General features: G+C 47.8%; 8 protein-coding genes across 8 annotated transcripts; 5 read left to right on the top strand and 3 right to left on the bottom strand.

Moving 5' to 3' along the window:
* Nucleotides 1–496: 496 nt before the first annotated feature.
* PGRI_087330 (Nucleotide-binding, alpha-beta plait) lies at nt 497–1,576 on the bottom strand (the record flags this gene model as incomplete). The annotated part of the gene is made up of 4 exons (XM_040796447.1): nt 497–698; nt 764–1,111; nt 1,179–1,464; nt 1,537–1,576. 4 exons carry the CDS (start codon nt 1,574–1,576, stop codon nt 497–499), a joined length of 876 nt encoding a protein of 291 aa, XP_040650985.1.
* A 1,341-nt stretch (nt 1,577–2,917) lies between these two features.
* Nucleotides 2,918–4,929, top strand: PGRI_087320 (Major facilitator superfamily domain, general substrate transporter; the record flags this gene model as incomplete). Its single annotated transcript, XM_040796446.1, has 5 exons — nt 2,918–3,299; nt 3,347–3,478; nt 3,557–4,101; nt 4,162–4,212; nt 4,267–4,929. 5 exons carry the CDS (start codon nt 2,918–2,920, stop codon nt 4,927–4,929), a joined length of 1,773 nt encoding a protein of 590 aa, XP_040650984.1.
* A 1,701-nt stretch (nt 4,930–6,630) lies between these two features.
* PGRI_087310 (cytochrome P450) lies at nt 6,631–8,422 on the top strand (the record flags this gene model as incomplete). The annotated part of the gene is made up of 6 exons (XM_040796445.1): nt 6,631–7,011; nt 7,067–7,151; nt 7,201–7,289; nt 7,356–7,646; nt 7,716–7,764; nt 7,821–8,422. The coding sequence occupies 6 exons, from the start codon at nt 6,631–6,633 to the stop codon at nt 8,420–8,422; spliced, it is 1,497 nt and encodes a 498-aa protein (XP_040650983.1).
* A 234-nt stretch (nt 8,423–8,656) lies between these two features.
* On the top strand, nt 8,657–9,237 carry PGRI_087300 (uncharacterized protein; the record flags this gene model as incomplete). The annotated part of the gene is made up of 2 exons (XM_040796444.1): nt 8,657–9,004; nt 9,082–9,237. The coding sequence occupies 2 exons, from the start codon at nt 8,657–8,659 to the stop codon at nt 9,235–9,237; spliced, it is 504 nt and encodes a 167-aa protein (XP_040650982.1).
* Nucleotides 9,238–9,469: 232 nt separating this feature from the next.
* On the top strand, nt 9,470–10,537 carry PGRI_087290 (amidohydrolase family protein; the record flags this gene model as incomplete). Its single annotated transcript, XM_040796443.1, has 2 exons — nt 9,470–9,771; nt 9,823–10,537. 2 exons carry the CDS (start codon nt 9,470–9,472, stop codon nt 10,535–10,537), a joined length of 1,017 nt encoding a protein of 338 aa, XP_040650981.1.
* A 200-nt stretch (nt 10,538–10,737) lies between these two features.
* Nucleotides 10,738–11,797, bottom strand: PGRI_087280 (uncharacterized protein; the record flags this gene model as incomplete). The annotated part of the gene is made up of 2 exons (XM_040796442.1): nt 10,738–11,116; nt 11,175–11,797. 2 exons carry the CDS (start codon nt 11,795–11,797, stop codon nt 10,738–10,740), a joined length of 1,002 nt encoding a protein of 333 aa, XP_040650980.1.
* A 487-nt stretch (nt 11,798–12,284) lies between these two features.
* PGRI_087270 (E3 ubiquitin-protein ligase MARCH) lies at nt 12,285–13,111 on the bottom strand (the record flags this gene model as incomplete). The annotated part of the gene is made up of 2 exons (XM_040796441.1): nt 12,285–12,431; nt 12,482–13,111. 2 exons carry the CDS (start codon nt 13,109–13,111, stop codon nt 12,285–12,287), a joined length of 777 nt encoding a protein of 258 aa, XP_040650979.1.
* A 265-nt stretch (nt 13,112–13,376) lies between these two features.
* Nucleotides 13,377–14,451, top strand: pre8 (proteasome core particle subunit alpha 2; the record flags this gene model as incomplete). Its single annotated transcript, XM_040796440.1, has 5 exons — nt 13,377–13,420; nt 13,476–13,495; nt 13,545–13,595; nt 13,652–14,248; nt 14,333–14,451. The coding sequence occupies 5 exons, from the start codon at nt 13,377–13,379 to the stop codon at nt 14,449–14,451; spliced, it is 831 nt and encodes a 276-aa protein (XP_040650978.1).
* Nucleotides 14,452–14,597: the final 146 nt, after the last annotated feature.

Genomic DNA, 14,597 nt, shown 5'->3' with positions numbered 1-14,597 from the left:
GCATGGTCTTGAACCCCTTTAGATAATATATTTTGATCATGGCTCCTGGACACTTGAGTGAGCGACTACATATATACCGTATAGTTGCACAGCTTGAACATTCCCATGTGGTAATTACTTGCATGTAGCTTCAGCATAACTCCAAGCAATACCAACATTTAGAGTTAGATAACCAAATTCTCGTAGGCTTGACAAATAAATATCTCGTGGCATCTTCGGGTATACGGATGAGCGAATTAAGAAGAAAAGTCACCCAGTCAAGCTACAAGTACTTATCGACATCCGTCACGTAAGTCTTATATAACGATGTTTATATTTCTAAGCCAGGATATCCAACTTTTATGCTAACATATAAATAGGCAGACAAAAACAGAATGTCGAGATAATTATGCATGTAATTGTGTAGTCTATTCAGGTATCATAGCTCATGCAATGTGACACGTCCTATCATTAATAATACTTATTTTTTTTTATGTCCCTGTATGGAGTACTTAGATCAGGCCTCCTTGGGAGCCTCCTTGGGACCACGTGCAAACTGTACACGTAGTGGACCACCCCATGGTCCTTCCCGACCATTCAATGTATCCATGGCTTTCAGGGCTTGCTCGGGAGTGCCAACATCGACGAACAGATAGTAGTGCTCGCCGGGATCGAACCGCTTAGCGGGGTGAGGGGCGAAGACCTTGCTGACATTCTCCCTGCAAAAATACCGTGTTAGTAATGATCACGCGACACACTAGAAAACCAAGCCATCTAAACTTACACCTTGAATCCCTTGAAGAAATTCTCTATGTTGCTCTGCACAGCCCCGTGATCAGTCAATCGTGGCAGTCCACCGACATACACACGGCTGCTGGAGTCACTATTGACCTTAGCAAAGCTAGGTCTCTCTTGCTGACGCCAGCGATCAATGCGGAACGGCTCAGGTGGATTCTGAATGCGCTCCTGAGACTTGGCCACACCGGGCTTGATCTTGACTGGGCGACCCAACATATCGCGACCATCGAGCTCGGTCATGGCGCGCTCGGCATGTTCCTTGTTCTGCAAGTCGACGAAGCAGTAGGAAGGGTTCCGGCCGGTGAAAGGATCAATGGCAATATCTATGCGCTCGCTATTTGGGAGGGGGAGAGTTCAGTTGGCGGCAAATTCATGGCCATCAGGTGCAAGTGCAGTCATACATAGGGAACTCGGCCGCTATGAACAGCGCCTCCACATCCTCCATCTTGGCCGTGTATGGCATGTTGCCAACGTATAGGCGACGGCCATCGTTAATCGCTTGGGGGACGTGCGCTCCGGGCCGGCTGAAGGCTGCGCGGGAGGTATTGGGGTTGGGAATGGGGCTCGCGCTTGGGCTGGCATTGGTGCGTGATGGTGTTGCTGGGCTTTCAACCTTCATACGCCAATTGGGAGAGTTGAAGGCCCGGCCATCGGTACGGACATTTGCAAAAGGAGACTTGGTAGGAGCTGTATATTGTGAATATTGTCAGTCGAGACTTCTTTTCTACTCTTTGGGGTATTTTTTCAGGACGATCTTACTCTGTTGCTCCTCCAGTCTGGGGCTCTCTTTAACATCCATATTTTTTGAGAATGGATTTCAGTATCAACGTAAAAATATACTTTGAGCAAACAGTATAAATATTTTCAATTGCTGCAGAATCGACATGGTAAATTGCATCTTCCACTTTTTTTTGGGTGCAAACTGTGCAAACTAGCACCTCGCTTACTATTTAACGCGCTCACATTTTTTCTTCTCCCCAATATTTCTTCTTCATCTCATACACCTTCTATTCTTTTTTTGAAAGTCTCAATGGCTTTATTGACCTCATGATTGTGTTTGGCAAACCCATGGCATGATGAAGCTTGGGCTTGCCATGTCTTTCCAAGGTTATGCATCTCCCCAAGATGTTCCAACTGTCCCTGATATGAAGAGTTCATTGAAGGAACAGTTTCAGTTTTCAAATGTGAGTTTTTGTTTTTTTCCCCCCCTCCCCTGCTCCTATGATGATGTAACCTTTCACGAGACCTGTTCTGAAATATAATGTCGACGAAAAATTGTACCAACTGCTGTCTGATGGAGCTTCTTTACCTCGTTTCTCTTGTCGAGTTTACGCGATCATTGCTAATATGATTCCAGATTTTCACAGTCTCCATACAATATAGAATTAGATATTGCATAATTTATAATAAAGTCGGTACTCCGTACCTTGATAATGAACATATCCTTCCATTGCACTTAATTTTTCGTAGATCCTACAATATCTTGAGGTTTGAAAAAGGTGCCAATCGGAGGTCATGTGACCTGACCGTTTGCTCCTATTTCGACATGATCAATGTTTCTTTCTACAGTGTTTTTCTAAAATCTCCTATTTTGCATATAATTTTAGATCCATTGTTCACAGGCATATATCTCCAGTCACATCATCAGTTTTAAGATTCTGAAAATACGCTGGGTACATACTGCTAACACTACTCATAGATTGTGCTTATTGACAACTGAACTACAATATAGGCATACATCGTAGTTCCCATGACCTCCATCAAATTTATAGCGATCCTTCGTCCCTTTACTCCATGGACTCGACTTGCCAATAAGCTGTGCACGCATAGCCCGAAATGGGGCAAACAACAGACCTTCCTTTGTCTGCAATTTCTACTCTGTACATAGTAGGCCCTAGCCCTGCCAATCACTTCCTCTGCGTCCTCCAGCCCCATGCCCCGTTCTTTGAACAGTTCTTTGACAGACCCACCTGAATGTTACTGTACATGTACATGTACTTTGTACTCCATGCCCCTTGACGAAATGAGACCAAATGCCATGTGGTTTGCTTGGGCTCGAGTTTCTTTGTCCCGGAGTCAACCCTAAAAACCAAACATCGCCTGGGTCTTTTCCCTCCATAGACTTCTCACAAACAGAAATATGGTAGAAAAGGAGAGAATGGACACTACGATATCCCAGAAGGTTGTACCACAGCGGCCATCTGGGACAGCTGCCGAGCGTGCACGACGCAGTCTCAATGCCAAACTCTCCAATCCGTTGGCCGGATTCAGTCATACTGAATTACGGAAGCAGGGGCGCACTTTTGCTGAACTTCATGAGATGGGCGATGAGTCTGATATCCGAGCTTTTGAGCTGGGTGCTGTGCTGGCACAGTCCCCGGAACGGTATGAGAATGTCGCTGGTCTAACAAACCAGGAAAAGGGAGTATTGCGTCGGGAGTTCACACATCGCTGGTCACAACCTTGGAAGATGTATGCTGTCATTACACTGTGTTCCTTATCCGCTGCAGTGCAGGGTATGGGTAAGTAACAGTTCAGTTCGAGGCTCGACCCCCGCTAACAATAACAGACCAAACGGTCGTCAACGGGGCCCAAATATTCTATAAATACCAACTCGGCATCGGCAATGAATCCTCTCGGAATGCCTGGCTCGTCGGTCTAATAAATTCAGCGCCATACCTCTGCTGCGCCTTCATCAGCTGTTGGTTAACAGTCCCATTCAACCATTGGTTTGGGCGCCGCGGCACAATATTCATAACATGCTGCTTCTCTGCAATAGCCTGTCTCTGGCAAGGATTTGTCTCAACATGGTGGGCGATGTTTGTTGCACGATTCATGCTAGGGTTCGGCATCGGCCCCAAATCAGCGACTGTTCCGATGTACGCAGCCGAAACGGCACCGCCATCTATCCGTGGTGCACTGGTCATGCAATGGCATGTGTGGACGGCGTTTGGGATTATGGTCGGCTATGCGGCCGACCTCATCTTCTACAATGTCGACTCGACTGCCATCGTCGGCCTGAATTGGCGCTGTATGATGGCTTCGGCGATGTTCCCGGCTCTCGTCGTCTGCTGTTTTGTCTTTGTTTGTCCCGAGTCGCCGCATTGGTACATGCGACAGAAACAGTATTACCGTGCTTACAGGTCTATCTGTGAGCTGCGACATCATAAAATACAGGCAGCCCGTGACCTGTATTATATGCATACCCTGCTGGAGGCTGAGGATAACATGAAGCTTGGACGAAACAAGATGCTGGAAATGATTAAAGTTCCGCGAAACCGGCGAGCGATGTTGGCGTCTCAGATTGTTATGTTTATGCAACAGGTGAGTGTGGATTTTAGCAAGACATACTGAAGTGTATGCGCAGAGTAATAACTTGAGCAGTTCTCCGGCGTGAACGTAATTTCATACTATTCATCCGAGATATTTCTCGAGGTCAGTCTATGATATCAATCCTTCCTCTCCACCAGAATACTGACAGAATCCTAGGCCAAATTCTCTCCCCCAGCTGCTCTAGCCGCCTCGTTAGGCTGGGGCCTAATCAACTGGGTCTTATCAATCCCCGCAGTCTATACAATCGACACATTTGGCCGACGCAATCTCCTGTTACTCACCTTCCCACTCATGGTCATGGCAATGTTATTCACAGGCTTCAGCTTCTGGATCCCGGAGAGCAGTCACAATGCACGCCTAGCCTGCATTGCTTTAGGAACATATCTTTTCGGTGCGGTCTACTCACCCGGCGCAGGACCGGTGCCAGTCACATACACAGCCGAAGTGTACCCTCTATACGTACGGTCATACGGAATGGCGCTAGGCACGGCAACGATGTGGTTTTGTAATTTCTTGCTGGGCGTGACGTGGCCGTCTCTGCGCGCCGCATTTACAATACAGGGTGCATTTTCTTGGCATGCAGGTTGGAGTTTTGTTGGATGGTGGTTGGTACTCTTATTTATGCCTGAGACGAAGGGGAAGACACTTGAGGAGTTGGATCAGGTCTTTTCAGTGTCGACTAGGTTCCATGTGCGGTATGGATTGAGACAAATTGGGTATTTCATTAAACGATATGTGTTGAGAAGGGATGTTAGACCGGAGGTTCTTTATGAGAGGGAGGAATTGGTTAAGGCTCAGGATGTGGGATTTAATGCGTGATGAGATACATGTAATGTCTCCTTCTGTTTTTAGCATAGAACTACTCTAACATATTGATATATTTAATGAAGAACTATCCCAATGTAACCGTCACAGAAGGATTGGACCGAATTGCAATGCACCGAATCTAGAGGCTTTTTGCATGTGCATGAAGAAACGCGATTTCATCTAATTAGATTAGAATTCAGGGAAATAAATGGTGATTTTCAGCGATTCACACGGGAGAATTCGGGGTTCATTTCCTGTTTTTTCTCTGATTGGACGCCTTCGACTATTCTAGTTCGTTAATCTTAGCGAAGGATTAACATATAGATTAGTTTTCCAGGTTCAACAGCGCCCGGCACCAGTCAGCTCAGCTCGGTGTATTGTGGCGCTCCAACAGCGCTAAATGACATACATTGGTTGCGCTTGTATGCAGCCCCCAACAACATAGCCCAATCGCGGGAGACCACCATGGGGTCCGGGTTGGTTGTCAGCTTCGATAATGACATTGTCGTCAGCCACGGAAAATAATTAACAAATGCGACGCAAGTTTAAGCGAAACTGATCCTGTTCTCAGTTCATGAGGATTCCAAGGCTGTCAATTGGGAAATAAGCCCGAGTTCTATACGGGTACAAGCCACGGAAGATGAGTCAGATATACTTGGATCGACTGCCCAGGTGGGCAGTTCATGATAGTAAGATATTCTATTATGATTCATTAATTCTGTTCTTATATACAATGGAATGGGATTTATTTCCGATGTGGGCTTACGGCTTTGGGAGTTGATCTCGGGATCACAGTAGAAGAACCCTAATTTGGAAAGGAAAAGCCGACGGGAATGAGGCATCTCTGTAAAGAAAATAAATTCGCCTATCTACCCTGGTAGACTAAGGCAGAGACTAAGGCAGAGACTAGGCATTCCATCACATTTTAGTCTTGTAAACCCCACAATGTCTATAATTGAGACAGTAATCCCAATGCGTACATGATTTATCTCAGCATCCCGTAAATCCATGGATCGTTCCATGGCTGTGCTCTCCAACAGTTGTCTATTTTAGGATCTAGTAATAATATCAGTAGTTTACCGAAAAATGACCTGAAGAACTGTGAAGATCCGAGAATTTCAGGTGACATCGTATTGGTGACTAGGTTTCTGGAGGCCCTGGATGCCTGACCCGAGTCAACGAGATCTCGGCCCCGATGTAGGCATCAAAGCTGGATCGACCCTGAACTATGGGCGAGAAGAGTCATAATGACATCTGTATGGACAAAAATAAATTGGAGTATAAGCCTCATGCCTGATTTGGCGGCAACGGCCCGCCTTAGCAGCCCGCTTTAATCTATACTCCGGTATGCATCGCGCCAATGCTGACATGCAAGACAAAAACCAACAGCGGCTTTAACTTGTACCTAATTCTAACGAGTAAGACTTGCAGGATAGGCTAGGTAGTTCCTGAGTGTGTGGGTCAGAGGCATGAATCACCCAGTAGCTCTGGCTGAGCCCCCATGGGGCCAGAGTCATGGAAAGAGCAATGGAAATTTTGGCCCTTTGGCTCGGTAGAATTGATCTTTTGGCAGGAGTATTTGTTTGTCGTAATTCAATTCCCCCGATTCGGGGGCTATCTCTTTCGGGGTATAAAGACTTGCTTGCTACTATCCTCTTCAGTCGCAATCTTTCACTTCACTTCTTTCTTCCCCACACATCTTCATCCTTCACAATGCTGCAAAGCATTCTGACACGTCTGTTGCTTGAACCATCCAATGGCTCAGCTAGTCTTCGAGATTGGAGTGGTTTTGCCTCGGTGATTCTTCTACTTTCTGCCTTTCTCTACAAAGTGCTCTACGTCCCGGCATCTTCACTTGGAAGAGACCATTCCCCGCCACTCTTGAAATTGCCTAGCTGGAAGGTTTCCCAGTTCTTTTTTGAGAAGAGGTTTGATTTCATCAAAGATGGTTTCAAGGCTACATCGTCAGCCATCTACCAGACCAACCTGTTTCGACACAATGCGATTGTTCTATCCGGAGACGAAGGCCGACAGACCTTCTTCAAAGAGAAGGGTCTCTGTTTGTATGATACGTTTTCAATCATGATGGGCAGTGTAAGTCTCCTAACGATTGATTTTGACCACGTAATAACTCATTTCTCGCATCTAGAGCGCTGCTCACTTTGACCCGCACCAAGTCGGCGGCGTAGTCAGACGAATGGCTTCGATTCAACGACCTGAGAATCTCCAGAAATGTTAGCTTATACCATCTGTGACGACGGACAAAAGTACTAATATACGCAGTGATCCCATTGATCTTGTCCGAATGCCGGAGGAAAATGGACGCATGGGGTAGGGAGCGTATTCTCGACCCCTGCTCTTCCCTTCACGAGGTACGTGGATCTGAGTTCTATGTTTAGTAGATGGGTTAACTGAGACACCTTGTTCTTTTTCCTTAGGTCACTTTCCAATTGGTCATGCGCATTGCTTCTTTTGATATCGCCAATGATCCAGCCCTTTCAGCTCGTCTCAAGTCACACGTCGACACTGTCGACTCTATCACTAACCCATACTCAACTTGGTTCCCTTGGTTACCTGGTCCAGCCTTGTTCCAAAAGTTCTTTGCTTCTGTTCAAATCTACAGAATTGTACAAGCGGGCGTCAACGCCAGGAAGAAGAGCGGAGTCAGGAAGGATGACATGCTGCAGCAGATGCTTGATGATGGAGACAGCATGATTCAAATCTTTGGAGTACGTATTCATACCATTCTCCTATTCTTCGGTTCTCTTGGTATTCCCGGGTTCTGACTCTCTCTGAAGTGTATTCTAGGACTATCACTGGCTGGAGCCCGTGCTACTGGAACAATCGGTAAGTTCGATATCCATCAACACCAATATAACAACACTGACCGTTATTTGCTCTAGTAACTTGGTTGATTATGCACATCTCCTCGAACCCAACTTGGTCTTCCAATGTTCAAGAGGAGATCAGAACTTTCATATCTACTCACACATCCTCATCGGCCCCTCTCTCTGGAGACGCTCTCGTTCAAGCCCTCTCAAAAATTCCACTGACGGCCTGGGAATCTCAAACACCCAACCTTGACCTCTGCATACGTGAAACACTGCGCACCTCACAGCCATACACAGCAGTGCGAAAGAACACTGGGCCAGATCTTACAATCGGGCCATACGTTATCCCTTCTGGATCTCTCGTTGTTTATCCATTTTCAGATACCGCGCTCAATCCAAAGTTTTACTCGGACCCAACTCGCTGGGATCCATCACGGGTAGTTGGAAAAGAAGCACCATTTATTGGCTGGGGCGGCGGAAAGCATGCTTGCAAAGGCCAACGACTTGCCACACTGAGTATGAAACTCTTGGTTACTTACGCGTTGACACAGTTCCATGTTACGATGGTTGATGCAGAGGGAGAAAGGATGAACCATGTTCCGCTCCCAGACTGCAATGACTCTGCTACTTGTCGCCCGAAGGAGGAATGCGGGATCAAGTTTGTTGAGAAGTAGGGATGCCTATGCTTTTTTTTTTCTAAGTCCATAATGGTTTGATTAGCGAGCGAATGAATCAATGAATCAATAAAACAATTACTTTTACATTACTTCTACTCCTTGAAATACCGGACTGTTTTAATTAAACCTACTGAAACTGAGTATACTTATCCTGCCAAGCATTGGGTACCTAGGGTTAGCCACATGTTTGATAGTTCTTGACCATCTCACATCTTCCCTCTACAAAGTACAATGACTACAAGAACAGTCTATCTTATCTCTGCTCGCAATACATCCTTCCAAAGAGCCCACTTCTCAATATTTATCCCATCAGCTACCGATCCCGACCGAGGAACCAAAATCCACGCCGTTGGCGCCCCGATGGCAGGCTATGTCCTGGAGTTCAAACGAAACTACAATCCCGGTCTTGATCCTCACGACCAGACCTTTCCAATCGGCCAGATCGACTCGTCCAACATCGTTGATTCCCCAGATGCGGCTCCATCGATCGACTCCACCCCCCGAGGGACGATCGAACTAGCGGCAACACAAATCCCGACTCCGGGAGTCAATCAGAACTTCATGGCACCTGTCAACGATGTAAGTCGTACGACATACACAGGGCTCTAGAGAAACATTGTCAGGCATGGATTAAGCTCACATACTCAAATTTCCAGACCACCAACAAGCGGTGCCAAGAATGGACCATGGAATATGTTCGCCATCTAGTTTCCAAGGGCCTGATTGGTGAAGAAGCTATTGAGATTGTCCAGTCTAAACGTGATCCACCGACTTATGGAATTGGAGTACGATCTGCGACTAGACCTACGTAGTATAGAAAACAATGCCGATGCCAACCGCTTCCCGCATCCGCCCCGACGAACCGCCATCGGATGTTGTCTTTTTAACATCCGACGTTCCGATAGACAGGGCTCATAGTAGCATGTAACATCTGAACACTTCCGAAGTGCGGGGTCCCCGCATATACTATAAAGCAGCCGAGAATCTATGAGATTGTTCACATCAAGCCTTCCCATCCAAAGTTACTTAGTACTATACCCAAAAATGCTCGGCAAAATCGCCCTCGAAGAAGCCTTTGCGCTCCCCCGATTCCACGAAAAGACAAAATGGTGGGCGGGCATGTTCGCAACAGACACAGAGAAACACACAGCAGAGATCAACGACGTCGGTCCAATCCGTCTCGACTTCGCCGAGCGCCACGGCGTCGGTCTCCAGATCCTCAGCTACACAGCACCAGGCGTACAGGATATCTGGGATGCAAAGGACGCACAAGCACTCGCCGTTGAAATCAACGATTACATCGCGGAGAAAGTGAAAGCGCATCCGGATCGGTTTGCCGCATTCGCGTAAGATGTCCCCCAATCTAGGATGGAATTTCATATAACTAACACACCCAGCACGCTCTCCATGCACGATCCACAAGAAGCAGCCGCCGAGCTCCGTCGCTGCGTAACACAGCATGGGTTCCTGGGCGCACTCGTGAACGACACACAACGCGCCGGCGTTGACGGCGACGACATGATCTTCTACGACAACGAGAAATGGGACGTATTCTGGGCTACGTGCACCGAGCTGGATGTCCCGCTGTACCTGCATCCCCGCAACCCGACAGGCACGATCTACGAGAAGCTCTGGGCTGATCGAAAATGGCTGATTGGGCCGCCGCTGTCATTTGCACACGGTGTCAGTCTTCATGTTCTGGGAATGGTGACGAACGGGGTGTTTGATCGGCACCCGAAGCTGCAGGTTATTCTTGGACATTTGGGGGAGCATATACCGTTTGATATGTGGCGGATTAATCATTGGTTTGAGGATCGGAAGAAGATGCTTGGACTTGGGGAGACGTGTAAGCGGACGATTCGGGAGTATTTTGCGGAGAATTTGTGGATTACTACGTCTGGACATTTCTCGACTACTACGCTGCACTTTTGTATGGCGGAAGTTGGGGCTGATCGGATCTTGTTCTCGATTGATTATCCGTTTGAGACGTTTGAGGATGCGTGCGATTGGTTTGATGGTGCGGAGATGTCGAATACGGATCGGTTGAAGATTGGGAGGGAGAATGCGAAGAAGTTGTTTAAGCTTGGGGATTATAAGGATAGTACGGCTTGAGATTACGGGGGATAGGATAGAATGGAATTTCATATTGAATTTCAATTTCAATTTCGCTGTGCGTTTGTTCTGTTGAAACATTGCATCTGGGGTATTCGAAACAAAGGCAGGTCGTAAAATCATCGTAGTCGTAGAATCATCGTATCAGTAGATATGGAGAAGATATTCCATGTGCCAGTCCAGTGTGGCTCTTCCATCATTCAGTTGGGGAGGCATTCAGTCAAATCTTCCTCGCCTGATTTGTGCTGATCCTTCTTGATATTCTCGTATCGATCCCAGCACTGTTCCCAGATCTCCGATGGATCACAAAGATAGCCCATCATGATGGGCGTCAAGTACTTTTCTTTGATCTCGAGAGTGAGCCGGGTCAAGGCACTGTAGGTGTCGATGCATTGGCCGATCCCCTGCCAGCCGGTAATGACACGACGCGAAACCCGCATGCGTGGAAAGCTAGGGGTTTTCTCCTCCTTGAGTTGGATGTTTCGCCGGCAGAGGAAAGGGACGTGGATCCATTCCTCATACATATCCATGTACAAAGAAAGCAGACGTTCTTCAAGGAAACGGGGCTTTTCCATGTTCCTGTTCATCAAGTGTTAATGCGAGGAAGAGAGTAGATAAGAAGGGTGTTAGCATCTACTTAGCCACCACAGATGCCATTTTGCGAAGTCGTTCGTAGGGCAACAAAGACTCCACTTCGATGTCTTTTAGGTCGGAAGAGGCCTTTTCGGCATTGTACAGCTGATCTTTGAGCATGTATTCCATGGATTGGATTTTCCTGAGGACCATCTCAAGTGGACGTCGTGCATCTCTGATTTCTTGGGGAGATAGGAACTTTGGACACTGGTGAAAGATGACCTTGTTGAACTGAAGGGTTGCATTGACAATGATGATAAACTGCTCGCGAACCTCACGGCGCATTTGTGGCTCGGAGAGAAGGTCTAGCAGCTGTTCGAGGATGACTTGGCTGCGGTGGGACGGATCGCTCTTGACATATGGGATGATCTTGGGGTCGACATCGCGCGTGCGGATCTCTTGGTGAGCGGCTTTACCGAGAGCATGGATCAATGCATCCTCGAGGGGTTTCTCGGCCGCGTAGGCAGATGCAACCAGCTCACACTGGGACTCATCATACTCAGGGAATGGTTCAGTGTCTGTGGGGATGTTGGTAGGAGTAGCGATTGGAGCCTGGTGCAATTCAGAGCCAATGGCAACTTGAGAGCAGACAACCGTGAGTCGGGAGGCTGGTGGGAGAGCGTCCATTTTGTAAGGATTAGAGGAATGAGTTACATGGGAGGAAGAAGAAGAGGAAGAGGGAAGAAGAGCGGGGGTGCTTAAGAAGAGAGGCTGCTGCGATAATAATGCATTGAAGTTATTGAACGCGCGTGACAATAGACAGTAAACAATAGACAATGGAAAATAGACAATGAAACAATAAGACAATTATCCCAAATAGGAAATATGATACATGAATTTACCGCTGCTCAATCCAAAAGCGCTAATAAGTCAGACTCGAGGGTCAGAACGCTCTTTTACAATTGAGTGGTGGACTGCCTTCCCCAAGAACGTTGCCCGATTGGTGAAGCAGCGAATGACTTAGGAACAAGACGTTCTCAAGCCAATCATCTACTTCTCAGGCAAACAATCAAGAGTTATTGAAGGCAGTTATTGTTCTTCGCACATTGACTAATCGACGTCTCATGGGGCAGAGGAGGACGGCAACTTAAGTAGTGCGAGTTCATTGCTTGAACTAGTCTTCCTTCATTCCGTCTGGTACTTGGTCTGGTACTGGGACGTCCGTATAATTCTCATCATCTGGTAATGGGACATCCATGACCCGTTCGCCAGCCTTTTCTAGCGTTCGTCTACTCCATGACCGAACACCTTTGTAGACAGCCTATCTGTCGTTAGCGCTAGTCTGATATAGTTAATTGTGATCACACATACCCAAAGGAAAGTACCGATACCAACCATAACCACTAACCAGTTCAACTGGGCGGCCCGGTTACGGCCCGAATTCCGCCCTGATGCGACAGACCGGAGGTTCCAAGGAAAGGGCGACAGCGCAAAGATTGCCTTGAGGAACGATAATAGTCCCAAAGATGCGAGTCCTTTGACGAAGTGCCCCAACCAGGTGGCATCTTCCTCGGCCAATTCAGCATAAACATCCACAGGGCCCAAGTAAAAATCAATGATGGGGTCAGCAATGAATCCAAGCAGGAATACGGTTAACAAAAGAATGGCGAGTGTGAGAATCAACTGGGTAGTGGCGCTACTAATCCACCGAGCCCAAGTCAGACGCTCCAGGCGATACTGGAAGCCACAGGTGGGACATTGCCAGAAGTTTCTTGTCCCATATTTGGGATCGGCATGGCGCCATGACTGCAAGCAGCCCTCGTGGACATAACGCGAGGAACCTTTGCATTGACAAGGGCTTAACAGACGGCCAGATTCTGGATCGGAAGATTCATAAACCACTCGAGGCTTCTGAAGAAATTCTGAAGGTTGGAAAGTAGGCAGCACGGTTTCCAGACAGATACGACAGACCCGTGGAGGATAATGCTGTGTGTCTGCCATTTAGTCTCACATCGAGATTTGCTCGAACCTTGACAACAGAAGGCCGAGTAAGAATTACTGTTTCTTGAGGTGCAAAAAAAAAGAGAACAAGAAAAGGAAAAGCAGAAAAGCCCAAGGTGTCCCAAACCCCACGGCTAATCCCGATCGGGTCACCGCCTTTCGTGAGCTCTACCGCGCCAAACGTCACCCATCTCTGCCTACAACACAGCTCCCCTTCCTTTGATCTTCCCATCCCCTCCTCTTCTCTTCCTCTTGACAGTGAATCATGGCGGACCGATACTCATTCTCCTTGACCACATTCTCCCCCAGGTAAGGATAGCTTGGCCTGTGGAATTGATAACGTGCTAACTCAGCTCCATTACAGCGGAAAGCTGGTGCAAATTGGTATGGACCATCGTCTTTAAGCTTAGGTATCGATGACTGATCAATATAGAATATGCCTTGAACGCCGTCAACCAGGGTGTGACTGCCCTTGGTATCAAAGGTACGCAAATGACCGAGTTCTCTCACATGGGGCCAAGCTGACCGCTCCCGTGATAGCTACGAACGGCATTGTGCTCGCGACTGAGAAGAAGTCCTCCTCGCCTCTGATTGATCCTCCCTCGCTATCCAAGATCTCATTGATCACGCCGGATATCGGTATGGTCTACGCCGGCATGGGCCCCGATTACCGGGTGTTGGTCGACAAGGCCCGCAAGGTCTCTCACACAGGCTACAAGCGCATCTACAACGAATATCCACCCACTCGTATATTGGTTCAGGACGTTGCTCGGGTAGTGCAGGAAGCTACGCAATCCGGTGGTGTGCGGCCGTACGGTGTCAGTCTGCTGGTCGCAGGCTGGGATGAGGGCGTTGAGCCTGAGTCGGAAGAGGCTAAGAAGGATGATCCTGAGCAGAAGATCTCCAGCAAGACTGGCGGTATCAAGAAGGGTGGACCTAGTCTGTACCAGGTCGACCCCAGTGGCAGCTACTACCCGTGGAAGGCGACGGCCATCGGCAAACACGCAACGAGTGCCAAGACGTTCCTCGAGAAACGGTACACTGAAGGACTAGAATTGGAAGACGCCATCCATATCGCATTGTTGACACTCAAGGAAACTATTGAGGGTGAGATGAATGGTGACACAATAGAAATTGGTAAGTTGGGGTTTCTGCCTCGTTTCCTCTCATGGCTGCTTGGCTATCCAAAGGCCTGGTGGACATCGGCTAACTCCATTCTAGGCATTGTCGGCCCCCCAGCGGACCATCTGCTAGGCTACGAAGGAGTGGAGGGTGCTCAGGGACCACGGTTCCGCAAGTTGACTAAGGAGCAGATCGAGGACTACCTGACCAATCTATGAACGAGAACACATAATTCATGTAGTCTCGAATGAAACATTTCTTTTTTGTCTGGTAGTGACATTTTCCCACAAATCGCATGCCCACCCACAGACGGCTACCTACCTAATGGTCTACTTCACCTCCATATCCTAATGGCAAAACCAGG

The sequence above is a fragment of the Penicillium griseofulvum genome, assembly GCF_001561935.1.
Source record: "Penicillium griseofulvum strain PG3 chromosome Unknown contig_11, whole genome shotgun sequence".
In the NCBI taxonomy this organism is placed as follows: Eukaryota; Fungi; Ascomycota; class Eurotiomycetes; order Eurotiales; family Aspergillaceae; genus Penicillium; species Penicillium griseofulvum.
Note: the sequence above shows the minus strand (reverse complement) of the source record. Positions and strands in the feature narration are given on the sequence as shown.